The sequence below is a fragment of the Pieris brassicae genome, chromosome 9 (genome assembly GCF_905147105.1).
Source record: "Pieris brassicae chromosome 9, ilPieBrab1.1, whole genome shotgun sequence".
Classification (NCBI taxonomy): Eukaryota; Metazoa; Arthropoda; class Insecta; order Lepidoptera; family Pieridae; genus Pieris; species Pieris brassicae.
In genome coordinates, this window is record NC_059673.1 from 5,111,511 (window position 1) to 5,129,213 (window position 17,703).

Genomic DNA, 17,703 nt, shown 5'->3' on the forward strand with positions numbered 1-17,703 from the left:
GCAAAAAATAATATTAATGCTTTTCTTTTTTTTCCCACGGTCCCAATTTTTAAGAATGGAGAATAAAAGAGAAAGATAATATTAATTGGAGATGTACATCATATTTCAGTAAATTACAAGGTTTACGTGATAAAATAAATTCATTATGTTTTCTTAATAATAATAAAAAAATATGTATATCGATTTATTTTTAAATTTATTAAATCCTATGAAATATTTAAAACTTCCAGATTCAGTAAAGTTGCAATTGTTTGGAAACGTTTTCTGCTTCTTGTGACATTACCTTCTTAATACTTTTAACCTGTTTACAGAGTGTTAATTAAAATAATGGAATAAAATGCCTTAAAATATTACACTAACAGTCCAATTATTTATTTTTAATTAAAAATTATAAACTAAGTATTTATATATCACAATATTTTTGGTATGCTAATAGGTATGGGTATGTGTATAGCCTATAGGTGTGGAAACTGAAAGAAGTTTTCTGTTATTTGACTGAAGTTCAACCTACGACATGCTACGACACGAGCTACGGTCTACGATGTCTAGTCTTAAAAAGTTGCCAGTGACAAAAAGAGCTGGTAGAAATATTTTCGTATTTTAGTAACTAAGTGTTAGTACAGTATAATTAAAAAAAGAAAAAAATGTGTTAGCGACTCGAGGAAATACACTGTCCGAGAAAAGAAAAATTACTTTGAAATTAAAATGTACGTTAAAGTTTTCAAGTGCAGAATTCCAGTTTCAACACAAAGTTGCTTTAAAACCTTAAGCTCTCTGCTTATTGCTTTCTCTTTATCGTAATTCTCTTTAATACTAACAAGTTGTGATTTTCTTCATATAAGATATTAATTCAATTATTTATGCAAAGAAAGCATTTTCTTATGAAACAAATTAACATAATTTAAATAAATTCACCGTTATACTTTTATAATGCTGTACTCAGAATTTTTCTTTTGATTTAGCAGTAACTTTACATTCTGTAAATGTTGAAATAAGTTATTATAGATCACTGCAGACTATTAATTACACATAATTTGATCGAGGAAAATTAGTCCGGTAGAACAAAAGAAAATTTTAGCTGCCTTATCCCATATGTCCAAAATATGAATATTTTAATACGCTTAAACCCGCAGTCAGGAGATAATGACGTACACAAAAGAATTTAAAAGGTAAAATCCTCACGCGACGTAAATAATATACGAGCTATGAGCAATATGTTGAAAGGGTCCATAATTCAATCCGCCTGCGTCAACCGTCTAAAGTACAAACACTAATTCACCACGTTTTATGCGAGCTCACATACACAAAGTACACTTGTTTAGAAAACATCGTGAAAACGTCACCAAGATATTGTGTGAAGTCCCGTTAGGCCAGACATATTTTCGTATCTGTTTCATAAACCATTAATACTAGGTTACATTCTTGAATATTATAGACAATAACGTTCAAACTTAACTTAATCATCTTTTGCATTTAATACATACTAAATTAAATTTTTCGTTTTTGTGATTATGGTTCAGAGGGAAGAATTATCGGAATTCAAATGCGCGTCTCTTTATTCGCACGGGTTTAGAGTCTCTGGCTTTACAGGTTTTTTTCTAATTACCTGAAAATGCGCTAACGCAGGCAGGCTAAGGATGTCGAGCTTGACGTGGGGCTAGGTCTACACTCAAATCCTTCTGCAATTCAGAGGGGTAGCGAGACCCCGCCCACTAAAACACCTCAGCCCTTCACACGCCCTCGGTGTTCGCCAGGCATTCTACCCAAGAACGCTTGGCTGCTAGTCTAACATTGCTTATACAGGACACAGGAAAATATTTTATACTATGAGGTAAAATTTGATGTTTAAAATACAATAATTGTAAAATATTAAACACCATTGAAGCAGAAACAACAAGTAGTAGCGGCTTGCTTTCACAACATTGAACGCTTTAATGATCATGTAGCAACACATTTATACCTAAACTAAATCGTTATTGTTTCAAAAATAAATTTAATTGATAAAATATATTGAATAAATTAATAACTTGACATAATGTGCGACTATATAACAGACTTTAAAGCCTACTATTTTTACTAGAGTAAAAACGTATAAGATACATAAATAATTAACTGTGATAAAATTGAAAAAAAAAATATTTCATTGAAAATACTAAAAAATATGCAACGGAACATGTTCTTACGTACCTTACTCTGGTCCTAATACTATATGTATTTATAAAGTTTTTGATTGCTACTTTAATATTTGGAGCAGAGTTAATCTGGGTTTCTAATCAATATTAATAATAGCAGAGACAATATTGAAGGCGCAACAGTAGTTTTGACTGTGTAGTCAAGCCTGACGTATTTAAAATTACCATTATCAATTAATTTTACACATCGCCGTACGGTAATTGAAAACGTTGTGACAAACAACATGTCTTAAACTAAAAAATCTACGTATGTCAGGCTGGTAAATTCTTGTCGAAATATCAATAGAGCTATTTGATTCGGTACTTCTGTTTTTACTACATAGATTATATCGTGCTCTGCTTCGATAATGAAACTCAAACTCAAAATAACTTTATTTATATAATTAAACAAGTACACTTATGAACGTCAACAAAAATATATTAAATTGATTCTACGTTTACATTTACTACCAGTTCGCAAGTCAAGGGCGTGGAGCGGGTAAGAAGAACTGGCAAGAAACTCACCCCCACTCTTTTTAATCGCCAAGTTTTGAGTCATACAATTGTTTGGACTGGAGCAAATCAATCCCTAAGGATTAGGATCATTTAAATATTCTTTAAATTTATAAAAAGCTTTTTGATTAATTTGCGTTTAAAGATAGCTTTTAATTTATTCAGTGATAATTCTCTAATTTCGCTTGGGAGTTTCTTGTAAACATACATACAATTTCAATAAGGAGTGGTCAACCAAACCCAACACATGTAAAGATATAAATTGACAATGTAAATCAGGATATATTTGGTAGGAATTAAAGTCACGTAGGACAGAATTGTAGGCGAGTGAGAACTTGGATTAGTTCTAACTCGCTTATCTTCGGCATGACGTTCAGAAGACGCAAATTAAACTTCGCTAAGTTCTGAACCACTCCACAGTACGTATGTCCCAACAAATTATAACTGGCTTCATAGTTTACGTATTGAGCGATCGGTATATATAAGCTTTTATAATACATGTATCAAATAGTTGGACTGTTTAAAAACAGTATCAAATTATGTTTATTCTGTGATAAAATGATGGTATATTTCGTTTGACTCCGGTTGGTTACCACCGTACCCTATAAAAGTTTGGCACGGCATTACGTGCAATACCCATCCCTGTTTATTTTGCCTAGTCAAATCCCAGTTGATATAAACGTTACATAAAACTGTCATTGCGGTGTGGGAAATTAACAAATAAATGCTTACAACATTGGCTCTAATATTCTAGATAATAGTGCATAGATTTCTATGCAGGCTTTTGTTACGATAACTACGAACGAGGCAGTTAGTGCTTGTATAGAATATTGCTATAATTTATTTGGATCATTATGAATTTATATTGATGTGGGTAAAAACTATTCGTTAAACAAGGCTTCCTTTTTATAGAGAGCTCAATGCTTGCTTCAAGAAAGTCGTATTTTTGCCCGAGATTTCATGGCAAAAAAAAAGTGTAACTTTTTCCTTAAAATATATCATTAGGTCGTAAGTTGAATAGTAGGAAATGGTCTGGAACTAATGAGCAGGTTCATTTAAGATGGTTAAGAATTCTTTTGCCAGCTCATTACTCTTGTATAACAGAGACATATTTGGTCGTGGTTAATAATGGTATTTACCTGATAACATATTTACGAGGACGAAGACGGCAAATTATGAAACCTTATGTGAAAAAATAATAAATAAAGTTATATGAAATTCTGTTCACCCGAGGCATAGGGTAGATACATTTTATTAATATGTTTTCCTTATGGATTTTTGCGTCTGACACACATGTCCTCTGTTTTGCTTAGTTTGTTACAATGGTTTATTTCAACATACAAACAACTGCTAATGTCGCACATAAAAACATAACCGGACATACAAGATTCCCTATTTCATTTTGATTTTAAAATTATGTTTTTTAATATATTTCATATTTTTATTACAGTTTTCAAAGAAAGCAGAAATGAAAAACTTACGGAAGAATGCAACCTTCGACATTGCGATTATATCTACGAGTGCAAAGCTTGAAAATAGAGTGATATCGATTGCGCCCAGCGAACCCGCCTAATGCTACAGAATTTATTTTTAAACTTGGGCTTTTAGGAAATTGCAACTTTATACTTGTTTATATTACGAATTGAATTTAGAAACACAGGACTGGAGTGTCTTTGAGAGTAGGTTTAAAGGATTTGTTAATGGTAGTAAGTACACTAAATTTAGGGAGATGTCTAAATGTATCACGTTATATACTAGAGGTCACCTTCCAAAAATTAAGACTTTTACCGATATTTATTTTTAAACATACAAATAAGCTAGGATCAGCTATTGTTGGGGCCATTCACTGAGACCAACAAAATATAATGCACTTGAGGTCTACGAAATTAAAATCAGTAACTGAAAACAAAATCAAAAGATAATTAAAAAATGTATAAAGAATAAACTGTCAAACCTTGTTTTACCTTTAAATAACAATTATTTTTTGTAGTATTAATTTGATGACCCAACACATTGTATTCACAGATTAAATTACGGGAGCCTGACCATTAATTCATCATTTCCCTTATTTACTTTTCTTTATATAATTCCTGCCATTTTCCATTCCTCACATTTACCTGATTATTTTTTCATAGTTACCTAGAGGAGAATGTATTGACGTGTACATACAGTGAAGTATATTATAAATAAAATATTTATAAAACATTTTAAGTAAACAACATACAAATTCCACCATACGTTATGAAATATACAAGACACTTTAGAGCCTTTTAACATGGGTTCAGGAAATAAATCATAATAATAATAAGGGTATTGTGGTATTTTGAGGTTCTCGGGAGATTCTATACTCATTTTAAATTTATGGTTTGCCGTTACAATGTTATTGCAATATTGTGTTTAGGAATCTTTATTCTATTATAAAAACAAAACTAGTAACGTGGCTAACCAGTTCGGTCTGAATTGATGATGATGTTTTCGCAAACGTCAATATAAAATAACAATTTCCTGTGACAACGCAACGATTAGTGTGATGTAAGCAAAATGATATTTACAATAGTACAAACTGGAATTGGTTATAGTTAAACAGTGGGTAGTAAATAAATATTACCCAATAGATAAATATACTTAGTCTGGCCATAAATACAGTTACAAAAATAAACAAATTATTGATATTTGAATTTGTAATCTGTCATTTTTATATGACTGTTCATTGATATTTTACGATTTTAAAATAAAGTGGGGTGATAAAGAGAAGAGAGATATTAATAGGTACAACGAGACCTCCTGTGTTTGTGACAGAACAAGATCTGGCCGTCCACGTAGCACGTCCACAAAGCAGTAAGGGAAAGAATTCTAAGAAATTTTGTCCGAAAGCAAAATATTTTATCTCGGGAGATGATGATAACACCTTCTAGGTGCGAGTCGCGTATTTTAAAAGATGACTTAGGACTAGTAGCCTATATAGTAATTTCTTAACTGATATTGAAAAAAGGATAGGGTGATAAAATCGAATTAACTACTGAAGCGGTACGCAAAGGGAGGTCACAGAAATTTTGTGTAACGGATGAGATTTTTTTTACAATTTAGCAATACAACAAAATGACCTTATTTATGCTCAAAGCTATAAGAAAGCTTCCCATTTAGTGGACAGAGTTCAACGTGGGCACTATCCGACTTCAGTGATAGTTTGGTGGGGTGTTAGCTATGAAAAAGGTATCAAAACATCAGCCCAAGTGTATCAAGATACCATTCTTGAGAAGGTAGTGAAGCCCCTTAACAACACCATGTTCAATAACCAAGAATGGTCCTTCCAAAAAGACTCAGCGCCGGGTCATAAAACTCGGTCTACGCAGTCTTGGTTGGAAACGAACGTTTCGGGCTTCATCAGAGCTGAAGACTATCCCGATCTTAATCCTTGGCTTGCTCTAATCGCCATGATAATTTGGAGTCCCTAACACAATCTATACGATATTTATATCTGGCTTTAGAGTAAGCTTTTTATATTTTATATTTATGTATTAAACTAATATACTGTAAAATTAATAAATGTTATTTGCAATAGAAAATTGTTTTTGTCTGTTTCAGTATTTATGGCAAGAATAGACATATGATATATACTTAAATTTAGTGTAGTTATATAAAATGACTTGGAATTACTAATGTAACTTTTAACTATTAATTATTTATTCTCTAATTAGCGGTTTTTGTCTATTGACATCAGCTTGTGATTCTCATTCTAGAAGTCATAAGTTCAAATCCCGGCCTTGCACCAATCAACTTTGGGTGTATGTACGCATTTGACACTCCTTCGCACGGTGACGACAAACATCGTGAAACTTTAGACTCAAAAAGTTATAAGTTATGGACGTCAAGGCAATTTACAAAATACCATCCGTATCACCTCGACGTCCGTCGTTCTACAACTGAGCGTTTTCTAAGGCAGTTTTTGCCACGCACCACCTCTATGTGGAATTAGCTGCCCACTGAAGTATTTCTGAACCAATTCGACTTAGGGTCTTTCAAGACCAATTCTTGAAAAGCCGACAACGCACTTGCGAGCTTTCTGGCAATGTGAGTGTTCATGGGCGGCGGTATCGCTTAGAATCAGATGAGCTTCTTGCCCGTTTGCCTCCTATTACATAAAAAAACATGTGTCATGCTCAGAAGACCTACAACGTGATCAGCTATTTGAAAAAAACAAATACAGATCTCTGAGGCCAAGACCCAAAAGGTTATTCCTTTTTAATAGTTGTGTTGTTGCCAATAAATAATCACATTGATGTAAGCAACCTATCAACAAATGTTAACTGTTTGGGTGTATTATGTCCAAATTCAAATACAAAACATATTCTTGATTGATTAACAATACAAAAGTGACTGTCACTTGTCACCGACGTTAACTAAGTAAATTTGACTATATTACGATGTTCCTAAAATAGTGAAATGCCAGAAAAAAGTGAAGTGAATCTCCTTGGAAGAATTTGAATTTGATACAGCCCTTTGGGTCTATTAGAAGAGTTACAAGGAGTAGAAATCTGATAGGTGACTACGTTGAAAAATAAAAGTTAATTGCATCATACTCATTATATTTTTTTATTGAACACTGCTAGTATATACAGACGTGTAAAAAAGCTACCCAATATTAGATGAAATGTAAAATGAGGTATTCTACAGAGGTAAGAAGATTGCATAATGTAGCAATTATGAAGCAGAATATTTCCCTTCATTTTTGCCTTCCATTTCCTTTTCATTTGAAATAGGGCGTTAGTAACGCCCTATTTCAAATGTTAATATGTTAAAATATTTCAAAGAAGTTTAGTTAACTTAAATATTTATATTTTTTAAATATTATGAGACTAAAATCTCTTTCAAGAGATTGTATATAAAAATATAAGATCTCATTTATCTCTTTATCAATTTGTTTAATTATTGCTAAGAATGATAAAGCGTATAAGCCATCTAATAGTTTATATATAGTTTTGTAGCCAACTTTTAGACAAATTTCTAAAATGAAAGTTATATACATGTAGATTTTTAATAAGTAAGTTGTGGAACTGTTAATGTGGCAATTAATGCAAGATTTTCATTCATTATAGTTGTTATTTTCTACTTAAGTATCTGCAGCTGAGTTTCATCATCAGACTTCGAGCCAGAATACGACATTCCACCCGTATCACCTCGACGCCCATCATTCCTAAATTGAGCGTTTTTCAAGGCAGTTTGTTTGTAGGCAGCTGCCCGCTCAACCATTTCCGAACCAATTCTTCGGTAGTTCAACGCACTCACGAGGCCTCTGGCATTGAGAGTGTCTATGGGCGGCGGTATCACTTAACATCAGATGAGCCTCTTGCCAATTGGCCCCTGTTCTTTAAAAAAACACTATCTATTTATCGTGAGTGAGTGAGGTCCGAATAGGTTGTGCTCTGAAGTAATTAAGCGTGTTATTAAATGCCTTATATTTTTTTATTGGAATGTGTATTACGTTGAAGTACACATTGAATTTTTATACTAAACACAATTACAAACAACCTAATTGTTTCTGTAATCTACATTTGTTGATGACATTTATATTCAGGGCAACGTATTTAGTAATGATTTTCACGTATAGATGAAACCACATTTGAAATTGTGTTGTGGTCTGGGGTCGTCGCGTGCGGTTGACGTATGATGAGGTTTCAATTTAGATATCAAGCGATGTCATCTAAATTATTAATTATTAGACCCGTAGACTTATCTAGTCGTAGCAACTCGTAGTAGTGAAGCATCGTAGGGCCCTGTAGTTACAATTCTATACACACGAGGTTACTTTCCGAAGTTTTCGGCTGTGTTACATAAACCCACAATATCGGGTTATCGGGTATTGCACGGATTTTCCGAGAGCCTAATTTTGATCAAGAATAAATAAAAGTTTATCATTAGAGTGGTGCTTCGGCTATGTTTCACGAGGCTCGTGTGAACAGTATTGGCTATCCCTAATGGAAAGTGTGTGTGTGTGTGGTGGCAGTAACGATATTCTGAACATAATCACAGATAAGACCGATTGACCTTGTTCAAGGAACATTATCGGGTCGTTTTTATGATGTATTTTTTCATTCAGCTTTTAAATTAAAAAAAATGATTTATCCATCTTACAAAAAGTAGAACATGTCAGTAGCCGACATTGAAATAATGTTACATATAACTTAATTACCATGACGTATCTATGGCATGCGAAAATTAAATAAAAACAAAAGGGAGACTATAGAAAACTGCGTTCTCTTAACTTTAAATTAACTGCGAGGAAATTGAAAAGTTGCACACAAGATATAAAAAATAGCATTACTTTAAAGTTTATTTCTTGCGCGGAGTTGTAGAGTATTCTTCACGTTGTTAAGTTTTGTTGCGAGAGGCTTGCCATCGATCCGCCTACAAATTCTGCAAACTAGAACTTTACGTAGTATGAATTTTATTTTTAAAATGCGAATCAGTCCTTAACTCTGTGAAAAAGAAATGCCTAGATAGCTTGTGCAAGACAAAGAGACAGATCTTATTTTAATGAATAGTTCTGGACTATATTATAGCATAACTCCGTAATATGCGTCAATCGCTGTCTTACTTAAATAAATTATCTGTGATACAAAAAAAATTCAAGGAGCGCTAATATAAATGTATTATTATTATTTTTACTAAAACGAACGCTGATTATTAAGTCAAGATAGTTGAACTTTCATACTACAATTAATACCTCTGGTACTGCTTAACAAAGCTAAGAAAATACATAATAAATACGTAATGAAATACTGAACTGAAACAGTAGTTGAAGGATCAGCAATAAATATGTATATGATGTGGAAGCGAAGCCTTTGCTTGATCCGGCTTTGTTCCTTCACACTTATGAAATATTTACATTTCTATCGTCTCTTGTCTTTGTACTGCGGAACGTTATTTCTAGCCGTTATTATTATAGTATATGTTGATATTATATAGTGAGAAACTTATGCAACAGTTCTAACAAGATAGTTTATTAAAGGCAATTTTTGAGTAACTCAACTAAGTACATCTAGGAGCGAAACTTTTTTGGTGGCTTAGTGGTTTGTACAGCAGCTCTGAGGTGCTGAGTTGATCCCATGGGGACGTAGGACTTCATTAGACAATATGAAAGAAATATATTTGCCTAATTCTCAATTTGATAATTCGGGATTTGAACAAATAAATATTTCTAAGTAATTTTATAACTAAATTTATGTTAACCAAAATATTTTTTAATGATAATTTATTTTGACCACCCACACGGTAAATATTGTAGCAACGGTTAGCAACTGTGCATCGTATGTCAAAAATCTTTATCTAAATAATAACATAGAAACCATAAACAAATTACTTCACGCTCTGACACTATATATCCTATAATATATAAATTTGACCTTACCAATAATCAAGACAATCGATAGCTGATTATAACTTGGATGAGGGCTACATAATCGATTCAATCTTCAAAAGCTCACAAAGTTATAAAGTAGGTTACCTTTAAAATTATCCGAATATAGAGACGCGCGGACACGAAGATGGTGAAATATGAAATATGGAAAAGCTACTTTGAATTGCTGTCGATTCAAGCGAAGAGACCGAAAACGAATTTCGAAATCTTCGAGTTTTAAATTCGCAACTACTTTAGCGAAATACGTTCCACTTTAAAATTTCATACCCTCTTATTTGTTATCATAACAGTAATGCTTATTGGATATCGTATTTGTTAGAACATATTCATAATAATTGTATATGTCTTATATCCTGGAACGAAAATAAAACAAAGGAAATGTATTTTTAGTTCTTTGACAACCTATCATTTCTATAGACATATCTAGGTAGCAAATACTTAATAAAGACGCGACGTTTTGGTAAACAACTACAACAATACATAAATTAACAACAACAACAATAAATTGGTAAAATTATATTTTACCAATTGCTATTAATCTTGCTCTGTTATAACTACATTGATATAATACACAACAATTTAATTAAATGCGAGTTATTTAAAAATAAGTATAATCTTCCTAACCTTAGTCCTGGTGCATCATCAAGCTGCGTGCCATCCGGTAGCTGCCAGGATATCTGCGGTGAGGGAAAGCCATGTGCTGCGCAGGAGACTCTAGAACCAGTACTATTTGAGAACACAAGACGCGGTGGTGGCTCCATCAGGAACACTGGCCCATGTTCCTGCCCCTCTCCACCTAAAATTTATATTTAAGTTTACTATATTGTTTTATTTTAATTAAATATTTTTAAACCTCATTACTAATAATCAAAATAATGATAGTATGTGCTTTAAGGCAACAGGGCTTTGATTAGCAATGGTTATTAGGTTCGTTTCACTACTATAGATCACAGTTTTCGTTAGGGTTTCCTAGTACTACAAAGTATAATATATAATTAAATTAACTTAAATAAACTGCACTGAAACGCTATGTACCCCAATTGAAACGAACCAAAATCGAGCAATACGATGAACCTATTATTAGCATCACTTCACGTGTAGAATAAGAATCAATTATTCATACGAAGCCCAAACTTTACAATACAAGCCATAATCTGGCCGCTATCAGTACAGTTAACTGACGTTTGAAATTCAAATAGCAGTGTAGTGGTCATTCCAGTACCGCTCTCGGCTACAAAATTAAAGCTTTGGATAATATCTCCGGGGTCTTCTAACGACGCCATTTAATTAGGTATTTTTAACTAACTTACTTCTAAAAAAAACGGGGTTTCCGTTTGATTTGAATACATACGAGTTTATTGTATTAAAAACTTGAGTCAGAAATGGGCCGGCAAAAGACTCTCGCACTGTATTATTCCGGATCACTTCCGGATTACCTTATCTAATTTACTAATACATAATAATATTTATTGATTGCAATAAACTTAGCTGAGTTTCTCAATTAACGCGCGTTTTTACACGGCGTTGCATTAAAACGCAAGGATGATCTAAATGTTTGTACTAAAATAGTTATTAGTTACTTTATCGCACAAAATCAAAGGCAATACTATTGTTATTGAAATCACCTGTATCACTAAAATCACCAATATGTCTTTGAAACAGTACATCGAGATTTATGATAATATAAGACTAGACCATGTTTATATTTTAATCTGTTTTGTTATATAAGAGATTTTTAGTAAAATATCTCAAATTTCCTATTAACGATATACGACCGGTAGTTCCAAATAATTGCTAAAAACTCACGCAAAACTATTGTACTCGTATCAAATAATGTTCGTAATATATCAAATAAAATGGCTATCTGCTCCATATTTAGTTTCGAAACGTGGATTTGATTACATGGGAGGAAGTTTTGCGATTGAAATAGAATATCTGTCAGAACCTTCACTACTTGTTATATAAACAGAATTTATTGTTCAATCATAAGTAATCAAGGATATACGTTATATTTTTATTGGAAAAAAATATTTTTTTTTTACGGTGTGTTAAGTTTTCAATGTGCCGGATAATTATTCTTAAATTAATAGGTATAATGTTCCTTCACCATACTATTATTATTACAGGGCTCAGATATATTTCATCTTTTAGTCCGAGATTGAAGATAATTGCTATAATAAAATACAGATATGCATAAATCCAGAATAACCCCTATAACATTTAGGCCTGCATCTTAAATTAGCCTGCTTACGCTTTTAAATACTTAGACAATATAGAAACAACAATTACTCAAGAATTATAAACAATACTTTAATCAAAATGTTATATGTGGATACACACATATGGGAACAATAAACGCACACAATCACACGGAATTCCTTTCCCGCAACTCCCTCATGTATAGTTGAGCTAAGTTGAAACTTTTTAGGTCACAGAGAGAACGGAAGTCGAAGATTAAAACTGGCTCTTATGAAAATTGTTTTTTTCTACTACACTTGTAAGTTCTTTAACGAGTACTGAGTTTCTTATGTCTTGTTGAACAAAGTTTTATAGTCTTTAAATGAAAATATCCTGTGAACCCTATCAGACTGAAAAGTCAATTGAAAAAATTTGTGCGTGTACACGTACACATGTAAGATGTGAAACTTCTTTATGACCTCATTTTTGGAAAAATGTTCGTTAAATTAGATAGAGTTTAACAAAAGGCTTTTATTGTCATATCGTGAATACAAATATTACAATTATTTCATTTTACCTAATTACTACTACGATTATTACAGAATTTCATTAATTGTAATATAATTATTACTATCATTGTTAAAAGACATGCTGTCCCTATTCCACTGGAGAAAGTACTCTTCGAATCAACCGTGGTAGGGACAAGAAAATCATGACGCGTTAACGAAAAAAGTGACGCCTAACCGAAAATGTGACGATAAATTTATTTCCAACGCCGATGAAGAAGTTTCACTTCAAAAGCATTAAAACCATATCCTACATACTATGTTTTATAGACTCCTAGACGAAAGGGTTTAGAAATATAGAAAAATCCAAACATGAATCGCGGTGATTTAATTGCATAAAGTCGTTAAGTCAATTTCTACTATGTTAACACTGCATTGATACTATACACCACTGTGTCCTTTTGCCAAATGGATAATGATAAGATACATCAAAAATAATTACATGTGCCGTAACATTACCACTAATCAGTCAATGAACAGCATGAACAGTGGTAATCTCATCTTACTACTCACTTAAGTCAAAAAGTATTATTGATACCTTTTGGAAAAACTCTTCCTTAACTTAATCTAAAAATAAATTACAATGATTGCCCTAACTAAATCTCCTTATAAATAATGTATTACATTTCTCGAGATTTTAATGTTTGATGGCAATAAAAGCCTATGAATAATTCCTATAATTTAATTAACGTCTTAAATAGATTACTTTAAGAAATACGTTTAAAAGGTAAAAATCAGAGGGCACCGCGTTTAAAACTGGGTTATTATAGTTAATTCTATTCTTATACATTTTTGTTCTTACAAGATACATTATTCGATATATATGCTTTGGCTTCACGTTGCGAAAAGTTACTTAACATTATTAATAAAGTTTATCACTTTTATAAAGAAATTAAAGTCTATCAGTCAGATACTTTGTAACAGTGTAATAACATGTCTTATATAATAATAAATTTAAAAATTTAACTTATAAATAAATGACCCTTTAATGTACTCTTTAAAAAGTATACCTATTATTACCTAACTTTAATATAGGATGAAAAGGAGCGGGAATTAAACCAGTAAAAGGATATTTATAAATATATGACACTCGCGTAAATAAAAGACAAACTTATATAGAGTCACGCGCTCTCTTAAGGAGATGCAATCTTGACTTAGTTACGAACTTTTAAAACCTGCTTTCGGAGAGCATTCTCTGGAAAGATTTTAACAGATAATATACACTCCGTAAGCTGCATATACTGAAATGGCGTTTTATAAAAACATTTTAGAGAACAACAAAAATATTATTCCATAAAGACAAAAGTATTACTATATGCTAATCTGTCCTTTGAGATCAACTAATTCGGAGCCAGCTTCATTAACAACATTAAGAAAAACAATTGAATTTTGATAAAAACAAATTGGTACAGAAAGTACCAAGTAGAAGGTAGTAAATATTAGCTGTCGCTTAGAGATATCTTCTAGTAAATGTTTCACCACTATCTGGCATTAGCTCTGGGTTACATTGTTGTCTAGTTCAGATTCAAATACAGATCGAAACAATAAAAAGCCTTCAGTTTTAATACGCTTAATTGACAAAATCTTTAATATAATTTAGTTTATCTTTTATTTGAATTTCGTTGCTTATAAGTCCTTTAAAGTGACAATGGCCAGAATATTGACATAATTATTCCACAATGCATAGCACTTTTTAAAAACACACTTCCTTAGATATTCATTATTCATCTCATAACCAAGACAAGCCAAGCGCAGCTACAAAAGCGAAATTTTTTTACGCGATTATGTTCTCAATGGCTGAGTAATAAAATCTAAAACGGCCTGTACAAAAGAAATTAACATATAAACAAGGTGCGTTGTATTTTATAGTCTTAGGTTTAATGAAACTCTGTTCGGGAGCTCGTTACGTTTTTATTAAGTGCTTTGATAGCATTTTTTGTTTATAAAGAATATAATTTGCAAATAATTCACAATCAAAACGTTTCTTCAAATATATTATTACTATTGATGCACAACAAATTCTAGTCAAATACAAGTACAAATAAACATATTGAAAAATAAACACTTTTTTAAAGATCATACCGAATCATTGACTTTTAGGTAAACGGTGATATTTATTGATTGAAGATTGCATTTTTTCTGTTTTGTTATAACAAACGTTGTTTGTCATCTTATCTTAAATGACACTGCTACCCATGGACTCTCACATTGGCAGAGGGCTCGCAAGTTGCAGGCCTTGTTTCTGGTACGCTCTTTTCTTGAAGGACCCTAAGTAAAATTGGTTCCGAGTTACTTCAGTAGACCGCTCGTTGTGGTGCCCGGCAAAAACTGCTTTAAGACACGTTCAGTTGTGGAGTGATGGACGTTAAGGTAACCATAAAGTAAGTATTATACAGTAATGCAATAAAATAATACTTCTAAAATTAAGCCTTTTATTCCGAATATTGAGATTTAAAATGAAATATTTTGTTCGTTAAATAGCAGTGCGGTTTCAAAGTAAAATATCAAATTAGGTATTCACTTAAAATTCTAAATATTTTCGCTTCGTATGAATGATTCTAACGTTTTAAATTCATACCAATCAAAAAAACAAAAGCACTGCAAGCACATAAATTTAACATCACAACATAGAATCAACTTGATTAATGAATCATTAAAGTCACCCATACAGATATGGCCAGGTTAATGAGGCACATGTTCTTAAAAACTTCATACATTTAACACGTTCAGTGTGTTTCGTAAAAGCACATTTGACATTTTATTTATTTGTGTCCGAAATGTTTTATCCTTTGAGCAAAATGTTTGTATAAGTAACATTACGGGGAAGCGTCGCGGATCGTGACCTCCCCCCTCGGCTTTTCCTCAGTATTTATGAGAGCATGTTTCACTTCTATTGTTTATGGGACGTACAGAGTTGCTTTGTTTAATTTTACAATTTTTACCTCATTTTTAAGCCATTGTTCTCGCTGTTTAGTGAATTATATATGTAATTCGATTTGTGGAATGCTCCCAGAAAATACCTGTAACTAACTTATTGTTTGTTGTTTTTGTCGTTTAAAAGCATAAAGTGTGCTGTTTTGGCATAAGTACATGCATGTTTGTTATATTTTAGCTCATTGTTGGTATAATATTAATATAATATAAATATAAAATGGTAATAATTATTTACGAAATCACCCTTTAATAAAACCTCTCCCAGATTTCGTAGTCCAAACCATTGAATAATTCAGAAGCATTTTATTTAATCAGCTTTGAACGAATTACAAATGATCAAAAATGATTGGGACTGTGCTTTGAGAAATTTATGAGCAACTATTTTGAGACTTAGCTTTGCAATTAAAAAGGCAAGGCTCCGTTTCAGTATAACTTCAAGTTTAGGTTATAATGCTACTCGATTTCTGTATAAAGCGTTTAACATTGTTGTTCTTTAATTACAACACCCCCGTAATATTATTTTCATTGCTATAGAATTATGTAAACCAATCGTTTTTCGATACAATGTAGTGTAATAAATTGGTACAGCCTAGTTTCAAATTATACTCTGCATTAAATTTGAAAGCGATTAATACACGCTGATCGTTTATTGGACATTAATAGGCTATTTCTAGTTAGAATGTAAATTACTGTATTAAAATGTCTACGCATATTCAATAGCGTATGTTTTATTATATTATTAATACAGAAATTTAAACGTATCAAGTACGTAATAATAATAACGTGACAACAGTTGACGTTCAAAATTTCCCTTTTACTCAATTTTCGAGATTACGACGTAGCCATGCTACGACGTAGGTCATATACGGCTACGGTATAGTGCTTCGGAGGCGCAAATCTTTACTTGAATTATACTCATGACTTTATAAGCATATAACAAATTGTGATATAAACTCCGTAGTTTAATTAACAGCCCAGAGATCTATACAAGACTAATAAATCATTACTTCAAAAACGAATACTTAAACAGATACAACACTGTGTTTTTTCTATATTATGCTAAGGAGTTGCAAGAAAAATAAAATCAATGGCGCCACAACCTTTTTAGGTCTGGGCCTCAGATTTCTGTATCTGTTTCATGATAATTTGTAAATCGAATAGGCAAGTAGGAGATGAGCCTTCTGTGCCTGACACACGCCGTCGACATTTTTGGGTCTAAGGCAAGCCGGTTTCCTTACGATGTTTTCCTTCACAGTTCGAGTTAATGTTAAATGCGCACATAGAAAGAAAATCCATTGGTGCACAGCCAGGGATCGAACATACGACCTAAGAGATGAGAGTAGCACTAGGCCAACACTCCTGAGCAGTGTTGGCCTAGTGTAGTTGCAAGAATTCAAATAAAAAATAATGAAAATTGACGGTTCGCAAGCCCCTTTAATAGGTCATTTTTAGCTTCATTACCATACAAGTGACGCAGAAAAAATAATACGTATACTTGGTGCGAGTAAATTATAAACAATGGAAGCTCGGCGTTTTAACCTTTTCATTTGTGATTGAATAGAAGCCAAATTGCGCCTTTGTTTATGTTTTATTGTAACGAGGCCGGTTTTTCAGGGAAAGCCAATTAAAATGTAAATTGTACCCTTCTAGTGAGGAAGTACTTAAGAGATATTGTTGTGACTACCAAACTGTATGTACAATAATAAGTTGTACTTCTTTTCCATATCTTAGATATAAAATCGGCGGCACAAGTAGTACATTTATGTTTTTATTTTATTTTAAATCTTACATCAATAACACCAACAAAATGTATTAGCTGTGTTGCGCTGGTGAGTTCAGCAAACGGCTCTCATTCTTGTCGTAAGATTCGAAGCTCGGCTGTGCATTTTTCTCTTTATAGGCACACTCGCTCATACGATCTAAC

At 32.3% G+C, this 17,703-nt stretch overlaps 1 protein-coding gene across 1 annotated transcript in view; it reads right to left on the reverse strand.

The window, feature by feature from the left end:
- The window catches only part of LOC123714681 (Down syndrome cell adhesion molecule-like protein Dscam2), a 120,295-nt gene that overhangs the window by 95,676 nt on the left and 6,916 nt on the right, over positions 1 to 17,703 (reverse strand). The window contains 1 exon segment of the mRNA XM_045669047.1: positions 10,726 to 10,897. Coding sequence (XP_045525003.1) covers positions 10,726 to 10,897 — 172 coding nt within the window.